Here is a 19,375-nt window from a genome sequence, read left to right on the forward strand (position 1 = left end):
CTGTACACAATTAGATCCCTCCTTGAAAATGATTCCTTCACCTATGATATTTGCTATAGCTGCCATGTGAAATGTTTCCTCACCTACACACCTAGCTTTTCATATGAACATGTCTATTTATAATTGGATTCACTACACAAATACAGCAAGCTTTGTCGTTTTCTGTACTCCTCACAATTTACTGACCACCCTGGTTCATAGGTCCTTATCGTAGCCAACATACAAAACCATATTTAACACCAAAGCTATGATTTTGCAATCATGCCTTAAAAAATGAGCTGTCTGTGCACATTCACATTGTCACTGCACTCCTCGTATCTAAAACAACTTGGTCTTCACCGAGTCCATCTAGAACGCACTAGGTGATGCATGACTGCTGCCCCATTGCCTGTGGTGACATCAAGACATTAATGCTTAAGAACAAAGACTTTTGTGGCTTCTCCTGACAATGATAAAAGCTCTTAGATTCTGTCACTACATCATTCATGGCAGAACCTTCAAGTCTGACATTTCAGTCTTTTTGCTGAGACCTCCTTCATGGCACTGTCTGCACATTGTGCTACATGTCAGTCTTTCACAAATCTAAGGAGAGTATTTCTCTGCATTTTTTGCTGTAAATGATCATGATGGGCTCTTCATTGATGTTGAGGTAATTCTTGGAAGTTTTCATAAGTGTATTAGTGGCTGCAGGGCAGAAGTGGTGCCTCGTTTATGTTTACAGTTGCATAATTATGCTGGTGGCATCCTTTTAGTACTGATGGGATGCAGCCAAGCCTTCTGCAGCCTGGAGTAAAATTGGTGGATCATTTAGCAGTTTAGATTCTCTCTCTGACTTTGAATTTATGTTGGAGTGATGCTATTTCTAGAACAAAAACTTAACAAAATCTATATCCTGACTGCAGGTTTCACTGTTTTCAGCTATGGGTGACTTACTGGGTTGCCTGAGAGAAATTGTTTAATGCAGACCTGCCTCTCATATGTACAGTTTACCTAATTTTGTATACTGCAGCAGTTGTGGTTGGTCTTCTATTAATCTTAACACATCTTTTAGTCTTTAGCTGCTTGAAAAAATGGCTTTAGACATTGGTGCTACAGTAGCTTTCTAATGGGAGCAGTCAAACTCTTTATGTATGATAGAATCACCAATTGGTGAGACGCTGTTGTGCTGCCTTTCTTGTCTGCTATTCCTTTGCACTTCAGAGCTCTGTATATTGATTAGACTGACTGATGTTACACAGTGATTAGCACACTGGGCTCAAATTCTGAAGGATGATAGTTCGAATCACTTGCAAGCTATCCAGATTTAGGTTTTCTGTGGTTCCCCTAAATCACTAAAGGCAAATGCGGGGCTGGTTTCTTTGAGTAAGGTACAGCTAAATTCCTTCCTCATTTTTCTCTAAACTGTGCTTCATCTCTAATTATGTCATTGTCAACAGAATGTTAAAACACTAATCTTCCTTCCTTCCTTCCTTCCTTCCTTCCTGTTGACTTAGCATCATAATCATTTGATATCAGTATTTTTCTTATATGACTCAATAATAATGAATAGGAAAATAGGAATGCGGGTAAGCTACTACAAACAGCATAGTGAAAGCATTATTGTGGCCAAGATAGATACGAAGCCCACACCTACTACAGTAATACAAGTTTATATGCCAACTAGCTCTGCAGATGACGAAGAAATTGAAGAAATGTATGATGAAATAAAAGAAATTATTCAGGTAGTGAAGGGTGACGAAAATTTAATAGTCATGGGTGACTGGAATTTGGTTGTAGGAAAAGGGAGAGAAGGAAACGTAGTAGGTGAATATGGATTGGGGGAGAGAAATGAAAGAGGAAGCCGCCTGGTAGAATTTTGCACAGAGCACAACTTAATCATAGCTATCACTTGGTTTAAGAATTATGAAGGAAGGTTGTATACATGGAAGAACCCTGGAGATACTAAAAGGTTTCAGGTAGATTACATCATGGTAAGACAGATATATAGGAACCAGGTTTTAAATTGTAAGACATTCCCAGGGTCAGATGTGGACTCTGACCACAATCTACTGGTTATGACCTGTAGATTAAAACTGAAGAAAGTGCAAAAAGGTGGGAATTTAAGGAGATGGGACCTGGGTAAACTGAAAGAAGCAGAGGTTGTACAGAGTTTCAGGGAGAGCATAAGGGAACAATTGACAGGAATGGGGGAAAGAAATACAGTAGAAGAAGAATGGGTTGCTTTGAGGGATGAAGTAGTGAAGGCAGCAGAGGATCAAGTAGGTAAAAAGACGAGGGCTAGTAGAAATCCTTGGGTAACAGAAGAAGTATTGAATTTAATTGATGAAAGGAGAAAATATAAAAATGCAGTAAATGAAGCAGCCAAAAAGGAATACAGACGTCTCAAAAATGAGATCGACAGGAAGTGCAAAATGGCTAAGCAGGGATGGCTAGAGGACAAATGTAAGGATGTAGAGGCTTATCTCACTAGGGGTAAGATAGATACTGCATACAGGAAAATTAAAGAGACCTTTGGAGAAAAGAGAACCACTTGTATGAACATCAAGAGCTCAGATGGAAACCCAGTTCTAAGCAAATAAGGGAAAGCAGAAAGGTGGAAGGAGTATATAGAGGGTCTATACAAGGGCAATGTACTTGAGGACAATATTATGGAGATGGAGGAGGATGTGGATGAGGATGAGATGGGAGATGCAATACTGCGTGAAGAGTTTGACAGAGCATTGAAAGACCTGAGTCGAAACAAGGCCCTCGGAGTAGACAACATTCCATTAGAACTACTGATGGCCTTGGGAGCGCCAGTCCTGACAAAACTCTACCATCTGCTGAGCAAGGTGTATGAAACAGGCGAAATACCCTCAGACTTCAAGAAGAACATAATAATTCCAATCCCAAAGAAAGCTGGTGTTGACAAATGTGAAAATTACCGAACGATCAGTCTAATAAGCCACAGCTGCAAAATAATAACATGAATTCTTTACAGACGAATAGAAAAACTAGTAGAAGCCGACCTCAGGGAAGATCAGTTTGGATTCCGTAGAAATACTGGAACATGTGAGGCAATACTGACCTTACGACTTATCTTAGAAGAAAGATTAAGGAAAGGCAAACCTACGTTTCTAGCATTTGTAGACTTAGAGAAAGCTTTTGACAATGTTGACTGGAATACTCTCTTTCAAATTCTAAAGGTGGCAGGGGTAAAGTACAGGGAGCGAAAGACTATTTACAATTTGTACAGAAACCAGATGGCAGTTATAAGAGTCGAGGGACATGAAAGGGAAGCAGTTGTTGGGAAGGGAGTAAGACAGGGTTGTAGCCTCTCCCCGATGTTATTCAATCTGTATATTGAGCAAGCAGTAAAGGAAACAAAAGAAAAATTTGGAGTAGGTATTAAAATCCAGGGAGAAGAAATAAAAACTTTGAGGTTCGCCGATGACATTGTAATTCTGTCAGAGACAGCAAAGGACTTGGAAGAGCAGTTGAACGGAATGGATAGTGTCTTGAAAGGAGGGTATAAGATGAACATCAACAAAAGCAAAACGAGGATAATGGAATGTAGTCGAATTAAGTCGGGTGATGCTGAGGGAATTAGATTAGGAAATGAGACACTTAAAGTAGTAAAGGAGTTTTGCTATTTGGGAAGCAAAATAACTGATGATGGTCGAAGTAGAGAGGATATAAAATGTAGACTGGCAATGGCAAGGAAAGCGTTTCTCAAGAAGAGAAATTTGTTAACATCGAGTATAGATTTAAGTGTCAGGAATTCTTTTCCGAAAATATTTGTATTGAGTGTAGCCATGTATGGAAGTGAAACATGGACAATAAATAGTTTGGACAAGAAGTGAATAGAAGCTTTCGAAATGTGGTGCTACAGAATAATGCTGAAGATTAGATGGGTAGATCACATAACTAATGAAGAAGTATTGAATAGAATTGGGGAGAAGAGAAGTTTGTGGCACAACTTGACTAGAAGAAGGGATTGGTTGGTAGGACATATTCTGAGGCATCAAGGGATCACCAATTTAGTACTGGAGGGCAGCGTGGAGGGTAAAAATCGTAGAGAGAGACCAAGAGATGAATACACTAAGCAGATTCAGAAGGATGTAGGTTGCAATAGGTACTGGGAGATGAAGATGCTTGCACAGGATAGTGTGGCATGGAGAGCTGCATCAGACCAATCTCAGGACTGAAGACCACAATAACAACAACAACAACATGACTCAATTCTTGTTTTAAAGTGGCTTCACCACTGTTACGATATCCTCTTGCTGCCAGCTTGCTGAGAACTGCTTGTTTTTGTATTGATGAGAATCTGTGTGCTGCTACCTCCAGGTATTTGTCTGTTTCCTGTATTCTGTATTTTCGATTGAATTGTCCCCAGACATTCTGCAGCTTCTCCTCTCCATGTGGTCAAATGGCAGAAGTATTGTCCACATAACAAAGCTAATGTGATGGTTTTGTAGATGTTCCTTCAAGAACCATGCCTTGAAATGTCCCTATGAAGATATTTACAGCCAGAGGTGACACAAGAGAACCCACAGCTACTCTGTCTGCCTGTTTACACAATTCTTCTAATTTCAAATAGCTGGACTGTAGGCAATGTTTCACTAACAGTACTGGTTCTGATGGTACCTCATGCAGTAAAACTTCTTCTGTAGGGACATTTGTAAATAATGATTTTGTTCCATAACTCACCAATATTATTCTTCAGGAAATTGTTAAGATATGTCACATTTCCACCAACAAGTAAGACTTTTGAGTTAGGTTTTGTAAAAATTATGCTGGGGAGGGGGCGGGAAATGATACAAAATTTTGACACTTTTTTTCAGATTCTCCCCTATTACCCAGAAACTATGTATCCCACTAAAATTTTTACGATCACCATAATGAAAGAGCGTTAAATTTTACGTCGAATGATGGACTTAACTGACAAAATTGGTGTAGCCGTTTGGCCGCAATCAGTTGTCAAAGTTTGTTCATTTTTAGCTATTTGGCCAAAAAGTCGGCTCCCAACTCCTGTAACTGAAAATGGCTTCTCCAAATGAAAAATGTTAAATTATCAAAGTTGTAAAGCATGAAATTTCATGTTACAAAGGCATCTAGTTTTTCAGTTTGAGACAATATTAAGTGTTCATACACTTGGAAGCTAAAGTAATTCCATTTTGTTGCTTTTTGTAAGTCAGAGTGGCTCAGTGAAATGAAATTTCCAATATGAAGACATAAATCTGTCCCATCTTCAAGTTTAGAGGTATCCATACATCTCCCTCGATTCACATGTTGTAAACAGCTGAGACTGCAATATCCTGCATCCCTTTGTTATTGTTTCCATTGGTAGCTGTGCCTAGTCGTTCTGTGTTGTGTGAGGAATGCATTCAAAACTCTTTGTGTCTTGTAAAATTCCAATTTCTTCATTTGAGTTTTATTTTTGTTGTGCAGTCAGTGCATTTAAAATGAGTACTCCAAATAGTACAGAAAGTGTTTTATAAGCGATGGCAATAAGGCAGATGGTGATGTGGTTAAAGTGAAACAGAAAGTGCTGGAAACACTACTACAGTACAGTACGTATAGGAAAATTGCAGCATATTGTAAGTTATTAACTGGTCTGGCTGAAGTTGAAGTGCATAATCCTCATCAGAAGTAGTAGAATAACCCAAAACTGATTAGATCGTCTTTGATAAAATACCATGCACCATCAATATCAAATCTTTGATCATACAAGAAGGTATTTAATTTCAATAAACAGTGCTTTTATTGCAGTGAAGAAATTGATTCTAATTGGGAGATTGTTCATAAAGTTGTGAAACCTGTATTAAGAAATACTGTTATTTGGCTAGCTGAAAGGCAACATAATGACTGGGCTTGCAAGCATAAAAGTAGCACAGTAGTGTGGTACTCCAGTAATTCTTCCAGTTTCAGTCCTGCATTTGTCCTTTCCAACCATGGCCTTGCCCAGGATATGATACCATACCTCTTTTTTTGGTTAAGGAAAAAGGAAATTATTAAACCTTATGGAGCGACAGCCACATCTCAAAGTGCAAGCTGCTGAATTTATTAAACCCTCACTCTCTCAAGACAGAATAGCACAGGCAGGAGAACAGCTGATCTTAGCACTGTATGGGAATTTCAATTGTGTGACTTTGGATGAGCTCAGGGAAGGTGGCACTCATTGCGATCCTTCCACCAAGTTCCATCTTGGCTAGGGAAGACAATTGACCCATGCCACTGGGGCTGGAAGAAAAACTTATCAGGCTTGTTTCCCATGGTGGTGATGAGAGATGTTGCATCACACATGCAAAACAGAATGCACAGCAGTATGTGCATGTTGCAGATCTGGACTGAACTGAACTGCTCCTTGACATGCAAACACTGTTGTGGATTATCTTATGAGAATACTCAAGAATTTGAGCTTGACAAGGATGAGGAAGAGATCGGAGATATGTTCCAGAATGAGAAAATTGGTGAAGGTGCCACAGTGGATCCTGAAGATTGGATGATGGACCAGGACCTACTGCAGGACTGAAATTTGATAAAATGTGAATCTCTGATACTTAAATTACGTTTTTTAATATTGTCATGCTCTTTAATTTGTTCATTTGAACACATTTTTGTATTATTCAGACATAAATATATATAGGTCATTGCTGTGTACCCAGTTTTCATTTTAGCATCCATTCTTATCAATTAAGGCATTGATAAAAATGATTAAAAATAGATGTGAATGAAGAAAATTAAACATACACTGAAAACACACGTACTTGTTGGAGAGCCTTCTTCCAACTGGAAATTTCAGTTAACTGAATAACTTTGACTTACAAAATAATAATAATAATAATAATAAAACGGAATTGCTTTGGCTGTCAAGTGTATAAATGCTTAAACTGAAAAACTAGATGCCTTTGTAACATGAAATTTCATGCTCTGCGACTTCGATAATGGCATTTTTCATTTGGAGTTACCATTTTTGAGTTACATGCATTGGAGCCAACTTCTTAGCCAAGTTGCTAAAAATGAATGAACTTTGACAACTGATTGCGGCCAAATGACTACATAAAATTTAATGCTCTTTCACTTTGGCAATAGTAAAATTTTCACTAGGATGCATAGCTTCTGAGTAATAGGTGACAACCTGAAAAAAAAGTTCCTCCCCCACCCCCTACACCCGTCCACCCACCCATGCACCCACCCATGCACACACACACACACACACACACACACACACACACACAAAATTGTCCCGAGGGTTTTGGAGGTCGAAAACTTGGATTCAACATACTCCCAACTATATGCATAAGATACAAAAAAATCTTCTACCTCATTTTTTGTTAGCAAAAAATGCTGTTATTGGACAATTGCCTTTTCTATATTTATTTGAGCAATATGTGAAATTCAGGAGTAAGCAAAGGTAATTGGAATGGCTAATGGAGAGACCTTTGATACCCAATAACTAATGTTTTTAGCTGATATCATAGAAATACATAGTTGTTAGAATATGCTCTGAAAATATAAATTTTACACTATAAATCAGGTAAGAGGATTACAAGTTTGATCATGCAAGCAAGACTTCACTTAAAATGTGAAAGACATACTGTGGGCGACAAAAGTAATGTGTATGTTGAAGTGTTTGCGGTCAAGACTTCTCTTTGCTGCAGAAAGTTGCTAGAAGAAAGACCACCATTTTTATTTAAGACATTGGCCGTTACAGGTAGTAGCATCAGTGTTTAAATGACAAGAAGTTTTTTTACTGGTATAAATGTATTATTTACAAATAAAGGAAAGCATATTTTCCCTGTGATTGTATTTGTCAATGTTGAAGTTGATCAGAAGTAATAGCTAGCTGTTAAAAATTTTCAAGAAAAGTTCCCCATAGGGCTTTTGTCATCAGTAACAATTTTGTGTTGTCTGTGCAACTTTCATTGGTAAATATTTAATGTTGTTTAATGTGAATCAAGTAATAATATTCACAGCCAGCCAGTTTTGCTGAGTTTAATTATATATACAGCGTGTATGTAAAGTCCGGGAACACTTTCAATTATTTATTGCACAAGAACTAAATATTGTACAGATGTCATACACATTGCATTTTGAAGAGAAATTCTGAAAGTGTGTGTGTGTGTGTGTGTGTGTGTGTGTGTGTGTGTGTGTGTGTGTTATACAAACATTCAATATGTGAACCATGAGTGACTCAGCAGATGTCAATATGGTTATCCAATTCTTGCCATACCAGTCCCAACATGGCATCATCAACTGTGGCAGTTGCTTTCCGTATTCTCTCCCCCGGAGCTCTGCTACATCACATGGCAGAGAGGCTACATACACCAGATCTTTAATGTGTCCTCACAGAAAAAAGTCACACGGAGTGAGATCTGGTGATCGGGGAAGCCATTTCATGAGACAGGTGTCTCCTTTGGCATGGCACCTGCACTCGCCATGTTTGCGACTAGTGCTGACTATCCGCAAATTACAATACTATGTTGTGGCGGTGTACATGAAAAGAAACTTTCAGGGTTTCTCTTCAAAATTATGTATGTGTGATATCTGTACAATGTTTGGTTCTTGTGCAATAAATAATTGAAAGTGTTTCTGGACTTTATGGACGCCCTGTGTATAGAAACCTGCATGTACTCATATGCATGTAGGTTAGCTTCTTTTTCTTAAAAATATTTGTGTTAGACTGGCACATCATTTTAACTTTTCACTAGTTTCTACACAATGCACAATCCAAGAAAGTCAGAAAGTCCATATCAGCTTCAGTTTATTCATTTCCAAAATTCAAGTCATTATTTGAATTAAGAAGAATTATGGAAGACTCTTCAATCTATTTTTAAAAAAGCCTGTAGAATTATGAGGATTTCTACAACACATACATAGCTTATACTTTCTTATTAAGTACCAAATACAACATTCATCCTATTCAGTATGCATGAGACAAGGTGACTAATTACCATAGCACATTCTACAAAAATTCATGTTGTCTGAAAAATATTGTGATCTGCAGAGTAGTGAAAGATAGACTCCTCTGTGTAAGTGTCTTTTAATTGCGCCTATCTGCAACTTAACATGTCATCTTTATGGTAAGTAGCGATGTATACCTTTTCCTATATTGTTGGTATTCCTTCGTGACGTTTCCATTATTTAAGCACTGTGATCTGAATTGAAATAACACTTAAAGATTCTTAAATAATAATAATTGTACTGTCTGGTTTATATTTAACAAAAAGTTGATTGAGAATTTGTCTTACATTCAAATGGCTGAATACTTCAGTATTTATGCTGAAGCAAAAAAACTTTCAGATGATCTGTTTGCTACGGGCTAGTGTAAGATGACTCTGTTCTTAGCAATTAATAAAACATCTTTAAATTCAACCCCCCCCCCTCTCTCTCTCTCTCTCTCTCTCTCTCTCTCTCTCTCTCTCTCTCTCTCTCTCTCTCGGTTTGTTGTGTGTGTGTGTGTGTGTGTGTGTGTGTGTGTGTGTGTAGGGGGGGGGGGGGGGGGACATGGACTGTGAACTCTGTTGCAACTCTGCATTTTTCACATTAACAACCACAGTCAGAGGTGAAAGAAGTGATAATCAACCAATGAAAACCCAAGGGCTTGACCAGGCACTAAACCTGATGTCTTTGCATCAGTTGTCATGCACTTTACCACTGAGTCGCCCAAATCTTTTCTAAGGGAAGGGGAATTGCTTTTGTGTAATTCCTAATCTCCCTAAATTTGGTCATTCTCTTGATCCTCATGCCAGCATACGTGTAGTGGGGTAGTTTGTCTAATTTATCAGCCTTCCTACAATATATTTGCCTGACATTACAGCATTTTCCAGCATTCCTACTTATGCAGAATGTCAGTTGAATCTCGGAGCAGTGTTTGTGTATCACTTCATTGCACTGGTATCTGTGCTGTAGACATTTTCAAATTGTTCACCACACTTATGATGTCCTACTTGTATAATGTTTGCTAAAATATATGCCACAATGATGATGTATTCCAGTATTCACTGTTCTTTGGCCACTCATTATACCCATGGAAAAATGCTCCATTTGGAACACAAAAAAGGCAAATATGTTACTCTTTAAAAGACTCTGGACAGGATGGTGGGAAACCAGCTGCCTCAATCCTCACCAGAACTTTTGGCATGCAAGCAAATCTGCATTCCTTTAACACAGAACAGTCTAAATCTTTTTACCCTGTGTAGTTGAGCCTTCATACTCAGCATGTCCTTTCTTTGCCACTGTCTATATATGTCTCTCCATCTCCTTTTCTCCCATTGATTCACAGTATATCCCATGGCCCCTATCTCAGCAGCTCAAAAATTCATATCTCAGCAGCTCAAAAATTCATATCTCAGCAGCTCAAAAATTCATATCTCAGCATCTCCAATATTCTTGGGGGGAGGGGCACCAAATTATTTTTCTCCCTATACCAATGTGTTAAAAATTTCAGTCCAAAATGCAGCCTTGCTTATACCTACTTCTTGAAGTTCACCTGTCTGTGAGGTGCAGACCATCCAAGCCACATCTATATTTTTCGTTTCCACTGTCTCGTCTCTCTTTTGCTCCCACTGTTTGTCTCTCCATCCACCTTGTGTTCTCTTTCACTGCCACTGTTTCTCACTGGCCATCAGTATCAGCTCTCTCTTTTTTTTTCTCCCATTGCTATTGTGTCTTCATCTCTCTCTGTCTCTCTCTCTCTGTCTCTCTCTCTCTCTCTCTCTCTCTCTCTCTCTCTCTCTCTCTCTCTCTCTCTCTCTCTCTCTCTCTCTCTCTCTCTCTCCCCCTCTCCCCCTCTTCTTTTTCACTGTCACTTTCTATCTCCTATCACACCATCTCCTCTCTCTTTCTTTCCCCCTTGCATTGTATCCTCTCTCTTCCATCATCACTGTCTATCTGCTCTGTTCTTTCACCACAAAAAAGCACAAATACATTTGCACGCAAATATTTTTGGTGAGGAAGGCAGAGTGAAGATTGCAGGAGCTGGTTCCCCACATTTGTCAGAGTCTTTTAATGAGGACATATTCACCTTTTTTGTGCTATGACGAAAGAATTGTCTGGTGGTTCTCTTCTTTTCCCTGCTATGCGGGATGTGCTGCTTATTATATAATGAATGCTATAGATCAGTAAAGTTTTGACAGTTTATAGATCAACTTCAACACATTTCTATACTTTGACACACACACAAACAACAAATAAGTTTGCATAATATAAGGTTAAAACTAAATGATTTGCTTTACGTTTTTTCTGGGTACTTTGCTTGTCAATTGTAATTCATCAAAAATACCCTGCTCATGAGGATATTAAGAGTAAAACTGTTATTAGAAACAGATGTGAATTTGCATTCTTTTCAGGATGTTAAGACACTTTTTAGCTCATTTTTTGTTGTTGCAGTACTCCTTTGGGCATATTTATATATGTTCAAAGTGTTGTTATACAGAGACAGTGCATCATAAAATTAAATTGGTGAAAAAATGCTGACTAGAAACATAGTTTAGTGGCCTCAGAACCCTTGTGATGACCTAGAACCCTTGCCATACATTCATAACATCAGTTAAAGCTAAATTTATGCCTCCCACTGGATATTAAGTATGTGTATTTCACGTGCATAAGTAACGTAATATTGAACCTCTGGACCTTTGTAATGGATAATGAGTTTAAAAAAAAGTTTTGAAGTTCCCTGAGATTATCATTTTAAGAATGTTGGGTAAAACCTTTGACAATCAGATGTGAATAGAAACTATATAAGTGGCTATCCCCATTATTGGTGCTTTTCATTCCCAAGGCGTTCAGTTCTTGCGGTTTCCTCAGGTACTGCCCATAAACAAATGGTGCTTTTATAAGCACCTAAGATCCGCTGTAGACCACACTTAATACAAAAGAACCTACCAATTTGTCCAACTTACCAGTGCTGCAGGACATGTGTAATGTTTAAAATTTGTCCTTGTACTGTAGGATAGCTGCTAGATGCCCATTCTTCAATACATATACAAATGGTTGCTTGGCTGAGAGTTATCCAAAACACCTGACCCCCCATATCTCTATGGTCAGTAGAAACTGAGATATGACGCCCTGATAAATAGCATATTTGCAGGTGGCTTTTTAGAACATATTGGTACTGATTAGAAGTTATCAGTCTGTATCTCAATACAGATCTCATAGTCCTTTTTATGGGTTTGATATCTATTTGAGCCATTGTGACTTTCATTTTAACTGGTGTCATTTCCTAAACATTTGTTTCAAGAAGTTGGTGTGTTGCTTGTGTCATCAGAAGTACTGCAACACGGTTACGCAATTTGTGTTATTGAATCCTCAAATTGAGCGGATACAGGCAAAACATACAAACACTGATTGATGTTCCTTCAGTTCATTTTGGTTGTTGTTCCTACATTTAATTGTTTGTTTCATAAAATAAGTTATGCCATAATTGTTTGTTTCATAAAATAAGTTATGCCAAACTCCTTTGTTGTTAGTGAATATATTAAAGAGAATTACGATATAAGACTTTAGTATGTGTGAGATAAATAGAGATGGGGAGAGAGATCAAGTATGTGTTTTGTGTATCTTTGGAAATATGAAATATAAACATGGTAAAACAAGTTATGGCAGAATATATATATTCTCACCAAACAGTAGAAGTGTTAACTTGTTAACAGAAACAGGAAAAAGAATGAAGTAATTCTTTTTTGTGAGCTATGAAATTAACATTTTTATTATTGTTTTAAAACTTGCTAATGCTAATTCTGGCTTTTGAGTTTCTATTAACCATGTTCACATATTTCAAACCCCAAGGAACATAAGAAGGCCTTATCTCAGTAGTGATACACTTGTAGTTTTGTTCATTTTGACACACTAGGGCTTAAACATAATTTAGTGATGACAGTAGAAAGAGACAGAAATACCATGCAACAAGCAATGGACTGCAGAGAACTATCATTACTCAGTTATGTGTAAGCCTCAGTATCTCAAAAGGAACGAAATTGGAGATGAGGTGTACCACTATTGAAATAAGGCCTTCATACATAAAGGAATATCTTTGTTAATTGTAATTTTCAATAATCCATTTTCCACCTTGATAAAAATCCTGACAAGTGAACAGAGAGCTGTTAGATATTGAAGTGAAACTGAGCATTTTCATGCAAAAGCTAAGTGTCCTTCAGTTATGAGCTCCCCTCCTTTTCTCCCCCCCCCCCCCCCCCCGCCCCCCCCTTGCCACACACGCACACACACACACACACACACACACACACACACACACACACACACACACACACACATTGCTTGTGTTCAAATTAAATTGTTGTTCAGTATATTAGATCTCTGCCATTTAATGGCTATCACTTACAAGAGTTTTCTTTACAGCGATCAAGTTTTATTTCACACTTATGTTGCAGGTTCATTCTTAGTCTGTGCAGCATCTTCCTCATCTGGTATGAGACCACATAACTGACATTTTAAATAAACTTTCCTTTTTCTGTGAATTTTTAGGTGATTTGCTATTTTCATAACATGAGTGGCTGTGCTTCTCAAAGAATTATCACCTTATATTGTCACTGGATGAGTGAAATGCTCGAGCAGCTGGAAAATATATATTAGTTATTGCACAAGAGCTTTACCCTATTCACTACTCATGCAGCTTACAGATAGTTAAATGCAATGGTTCCTCAGCATATTGGAAGTCTCAGGCTAAACTGGTACAGATACAACTATGAACTAGTATAATAAATTTGTGTGCCTCAATGGGATCGTGCAAGTCTTTCAGTTGGACACCACTTCAGCAACATGCATGTCCCTGTGGTTTAGTAAATATACTTGGATGACAGCTTTGGTGTTTACAGTCATGCCATAGGCTGTGGAAAGAATCTTGAATAGTCATTATTTTCCTAATGATTCCTTAAAAGTATTAGGAGATAGTCCATCAGTTGCCTTGTGTGTGCTTCTTTAAAGGAATGATGAACATCAGGATCAGAACAGTTATCAGAAACCAGCCATCATAGTTCAATAACTGCATGAACTATAAAACGATCATCTCACAAAAAAAAAGGAAAAACAGTGGAACTAGTGAAGACAACCACTCTCCACATAGCTGAAGCTCTGAATGATTGGTAATAATGTAAACAAGATGCAAATTTCACAAAGTTTGTTGGCAAAATCCTGTCTCCAAACTAACAGAGTGGCTGAGGAAAAATGACACTTAATCAGTAATCTCATGAAACATGTAAAAAAACAACACTCGGAAATACTCTTAAAGTAAATTAGTAAATGTTAAGAGCCTGATAAAATGCAATGCTGAATGGAGTAGTATTAACTGTGGCATTCCTCCTGCACAAACTGCTACTTGCTTTAAAGAAGACAGGGCACAATTAAAAAGACACTTACACTGAGGTGTGCTAGCTTATGTGAGTGAATGGTGTGTGTGTGTGTGTGTGTGTGTGTGTGTGTGTGTGTGTGTGTGTGTGTGTGTTTTACTGATGAAGACTATGGGCAAAAGCTTTATGTAAGTATTTAAGAAGAAATTAAAAGAATTTCTGAATGACAACTCCTCCTACTCCATAGAGGAATTTTTAGATATAAATTTAGAAAAAGAGGGGAAAAACAATTTTTTTAAAAAAAAGTTGTTATATTAACTTAATTATGTTGTTAAATTAACTTAATTGTGTCATTTATTGGAAAATTTGACTCGTTCCACATCATTACGAAATATCGTTGATCCATGGAACTAGTATTAATCTAATCTTAATTGTGCCTGTCTGCAACTTGACGTGCCACCTTTACTGTTAAGTACCAGTCTGTCTTTTCCTGCATTGTTGATATTTCTACCCGAAGTTTCCATTGTTTGAATCACAGTATAAAGATGATGTATAGACAAACTAATAATATCAACTAGTGCTTCACATCCACAAAAAACAGGCAGGACCTTGGTCACTGCGTTGAGGGCACACTGTGTCCTGTGCTTCTATGGAAAGGCATACATTGCTGGAGGCTATGTTAGTATTAGAAGCTTGTAACATAATATGTGGGGCCGTGACGGATGTGTAAATTGTCAACAGCAGAGCATGAGTTGAGGGTACTAATGTGTAAAATTTAATGAAACACATGTTCTGAAGAATGGCTGTACATATTGTTAACAGAGGCAATATATATACATAAGCACAATGGCAGAGTCAATATATAAGAATAAGGCATGAAGCTAAATTCAGTGTCTCTTTGTAGAAGATTTATTTTAGGTTTCTAGTGGGAAGGAGTGCGAGTAACGGCAGACGAGATTTCAGCCCATGATCACTTAAACTGACAATTCTTTGACTGAGGTATCAATTCATCCTTACAAATTAGTAATCGTAATGATTACCATCCTTGAAGATTGTGAAATGCATGATCTCTCTCATAAGCAGCTAATGGGTTAAAAGAAACAATAGATAGGTGTGCTGAGACCTATCAAGAAAATAAAATTTTTAAGGGGTGGTCCTGGTCCATCTCGGTGCACTAGAGGTTGAGTGAAGGGTAGTGCAAGAAGATATGAAATTGTAAGGAATGTGTACATTTGTAAATGTTGGGTACCACTGTCATATTTTCAAATTACTGCTGTTACGTGCCTTATTTTTCTTTCTACATAATGCATGTGAAATAGCATATGTGCAAAGTTTAGTTTACATTAAAAAGACTACTTCAGATTATTACCAGTTTTCATAGCAACTCATTGACAACAATACTTCTGTGCCTAGACATGTGAATATTATCATGAATAATATTGATCTGCACAACGATCTCAAAGTTAGTTTTAATCATAGGACATGTAGGCATATAACCAGTTGATAATTTTTCAGTTCTCTTCATGAACACTAGTTTTAAATTTTTTCAGAAGGATGCAGACATTAACTATGTACTTTACATCAGATGTAGAGAATCTTTCATAATGAAGAGCATTACTAAGTATTACAAAGTAACAGCCAAATGATTTTCGTTATGATTTCTGTTGCAAAATATATTTAAATAAACATCAAATTTCCTCAAATTAAAATTCCTAAATGGTTTCTGGTATCAGTAGGCATATAGAATGACTTATTGCTGGGTTTTTATTGGAAAAATGATTGCAATTTAATTTTTTAATTATTTGAAAGCAGTCTGCCAAGCAGGAATGTTTACTTTCATAATATGAAAATTTGAAACTATGTTAACAAAACAACTGTTCGTAATTACTGTTAGTCATAGAGGAGAACCCTGATGTATCATCAGATGTGACTACATTGTGTGTGTGTGTGTGTGTGTGTGTGTGTGTGTGTGTGTGTGTATTTCTCTTAAGGATAATAATTAAATTAAATTAAATAACAAAAATAATAATTAAATAAATAATAACTTTCTCTTCACTTTCTAGGATCAAAATTTTCGTTTGACCCCAGTATAGATGACGCCAGCTCTTTGTTAGACTGCCATCACAGTGGGTCACGCCGCTCTCTTGCTGACACAAGTGTTACATCCACTGCTGATCTCTCAGTGTTCTCTACAACAACGCGATCACAGGCACTGGATAACAGTCTAGACACTCACAGCAATGCATCGGAAGGTAGTGCAGGGGGTGCAAGCTCTGGAGGATCTGCCAGTGTTCAGAGAGGTCCTTCAGCTTCAGCCAGATCGACACCTCGCGCCACGCCAAGAGCTCCCAGTCCAGATGTAGTCCGTATATATGTGCCGTATGCGTCGTCATCACCCACTCCTGCTGGGTCACCCCAACCACAGAATGGTGATGTACCACGATCATTGCCACGACCTCTGGATGATCACAACAGAATTCGCATACGTGTTGACCCACAGGAGGAGCAAACACCAGTAGTAGAGCATGGGCAGTTAGTTCGACCATTCCGACTTGATAGCCCAGAATTTGACTTAAAGTAATTGTTGAAACTAAGGCCTACCAATATCTGGCATGTGTGTAAGACAGAATACTCAGTAACCTTGCAGAGCATGAATAATGCCCGCTGTTACATTATTTCTATCATAAGTGGTACATGCCAGAATTATTGCAAAAGTGTAATAGTGAGTCTACCAAATTTCTTTGTTCTTAAAAGCACTCTTTTCATACAACAGTAATGTTGTTTGACATTTAAAGCAGTTGAAATAATGCCAGATATAAGACAGAATGTCATATTTTGTCCATTGTTAAAAAGAAAACAAATCTGCTATATGTATATGTGAAACAAAATTCTTTGTGATTGTTGTCTGAAGGTAACTCAAAGTTTAAGGGAATGAATTTTTAGCTGTTAAATCATGGGTTGAGATTTATAGTGTCTTCTGAAAATGGCAGTCAGTTCCTCTGCTCTTCAAAATGTAAGTGGCAGTGTTAGTCTATTTCCTTAATATAGGTTTCAACGTTATTTTGAAATGACCGTTATGACAATATAAAGACATCATTGCTCCATTCCAGCTTTGTGTATAATTATATTGTATATATCTGTTTCTACTTTTAAAAATGTGTAATATTCTGTACAAAAGCAGTTACTATTATTTAGTCTGAATAGTATTTTTGAAATCTGAGTTTGTACCTTGTGTGTTTCATGCATGCACTCATCCCTTTTTTTCATATGAGGGGTAGGTCATTTCTTCCACAGACTTATAGAGTGTGTAAATCATTTGCCTATAGTGCAGGTAACTGAAATATATTTTTTTAAGATCATTGCATTCATTTGTTTAGGAGAGCATTTGATAGTAAATATTCACAAATTGTGCCATTGAATGTCGAGTTGAAGACATTAAGATTGTTTGCAATAATTTATGAAATGATATTAATTTATTGAGAAATCTAATATAAGATAACTGTTACATGACCTGTTTAGAATTTTTAGGGCCTTGCATACACAGGTGCTAGGTGAATTTCATTGACATTATACCCTTACTTGGTAATAAAGCAAATTCCTCTTGGTGCCTCGTTAATAATCAGTATGATGTTACTTGTGCAATACTGTACATATTACACATATGGATCTATTTTTATGCAGCTAAACCATAAAGAATTATACCTGTATTTCAAAAAGGTGCATCTTAGAAAATAAAAGCCTCAAATTAAATCTTCTGTACATACTAGGCTTCATCTCATAGGTCTTCCTGAAAGTCATTCAGAGAGTCTCTTAACAGATATGTCATTATTACACCATGTTTGATCAGAGAATAAAGTCTTGCCATTGGAATAGCAAACTAGCTATACAAAATTGTCCATTCACATATAATAGGGCTCATTATTTATGTTACTATCCTCTCCTCTCCTCCTAATTTAAAGTGTATTCGTAGTCCTCATGATGTTTTGTACAAACTTTTGTATATACTGTACAGTTATTTATTTATTTTGTTATTTTGTGTTCATGACATTAAACTAAACTATTTAATGAAAACTTCAGAACTTTGCCATGTAGTTTTTTTTTCTCAAAATTAGTTACTCATCCCATTACATGTAAGGAAGCAGATGTGAGTTATTATGAGAAGTGCTAGCTTGAGAAGCCAAACACATTTTTACAGTTCCTTTAACCTGATTGAGGCCAGACAAAATTTATTGAACATTATAGCTTTGAGGAGCAGATACACAGTCTGTTGACACCAATTTCAAAAAGAACTAAAGGAAATCTAGAATATTGAATTCAGAATGGAAGAATGTGTCTGGGAGACAAGTGGTGCGCTGAAAATAGAAATTAAGAGATTATCCCAACAAGATTCAGCAGCCAACAGATGAATCAGTTGACTTGCCATTCATCTTATTCATCCGCATGTTTCAAATCAACTGGAAGAAAAATTATTCTCAAAGATAAAAGACTTACTGAGTATGATTGACTATATTTAAAAAAAAATACTTTCTTGAATTTGATTTGAGTTACAGTATGGTTTAACAAAAAAACAATAAATATCTGGAGTTTGTGGACACAAAAATGTTTTTACCACTTCATTTTCATTTAATTCATGTAATTCAGTCATTATATTTGTTCTTAAATGCACTTAGCAAGATTCACTAAGAATGAGATTTTCACTCTGCAGCAGAGTGTGCACTGATATGAAACTTCCTGGTAGATTAAAACTGTGTGCCAGACCAAGACTGGAAGCAGTTTTAGTCTGCCAGGAAGTTTCATATCAGTGCACACACTGCTGCAGAGTGAAAAACTCATTCTTTGAACATTCCCCAGGCTGTGGCTAAGCCATGTCTCTGCTATATCCTTTCTTTCAGGAGTGCTAGTTCTGCAAGGTTCGCAGGAGAGCTACTCTAAAGTTTGGAAGGTAGGAGACGAGATACTGGCAGAATAAAGCTGTGAGGACAGGGCGTGAGTCTTGCTTGGGTAGCTCAGATGGTAGAGCACATGCCCGGGAAAGGCAAAGCAGTCCAGCACACAGTTTTAATCTGCCAGGAAGTTTCAAGATG

The 19,375-nt window shown here is 37.2% G+C and overlaps 1 protein-coding gene and 1 long non-coding RNA gene across 8 annotated transcripts in view; one reads left to right on the forward strand and one right to left on the reverse strand.

Moving 5' to 3' along the window:
• The window catches only part of LOC126363410 (USP6 N-terminal-like protein), a 273,601-nt gene that overhangs the window by 138,256 nt on the left and 115,970 nt on the right, over positions 1–19,375 (forward strand). For 2 of the 4 annotated variants that reach the window (XM_050007962.1, XM_050007961.1), the window contains one exon: positions 16,355–18,370. The exons of the other annotated variants lie outside the window; for them this stretch is intronic. In XM_050007962.1, the coding sequence (XP_049863919.1) occupies positions 16,355–16,872 (518 nt within the window). In that variant the 3' untranslated portion in view covers positions 16,873–18,370. Of the gene's footprint in view, positions 1–16,354; positions 18,371–19,375 lie in introns of those variants that run through there. 4 annotated transcript variants of the gene reach the window in all.
• Positions 1–19,375, reverse strand: part of LOC126363523 (uncharacterized) — a 155,407-nt gene that overhangs the window by 81,460 nt on the left and 54,572 nt on the right. The gene's annotated exons all lie outside the window — the stretch shown is intronic.

Source organism: Schistocerca gregaria, chromosome 1 (assembly GCF_023897955.1).
Source record: "Schistocerca gregaria isolate iqSchGreg1 chromosome 1, iqSchGreg1.2, whole genome shotgun sequence".
In the NCBI taxonomy this organism is placed as follows: Eukaryota; Metazoa; Arthropoda; class Insecta; order Orthoptera; family Acrididae; genus Schistocerca; species Schistocerca gregaria.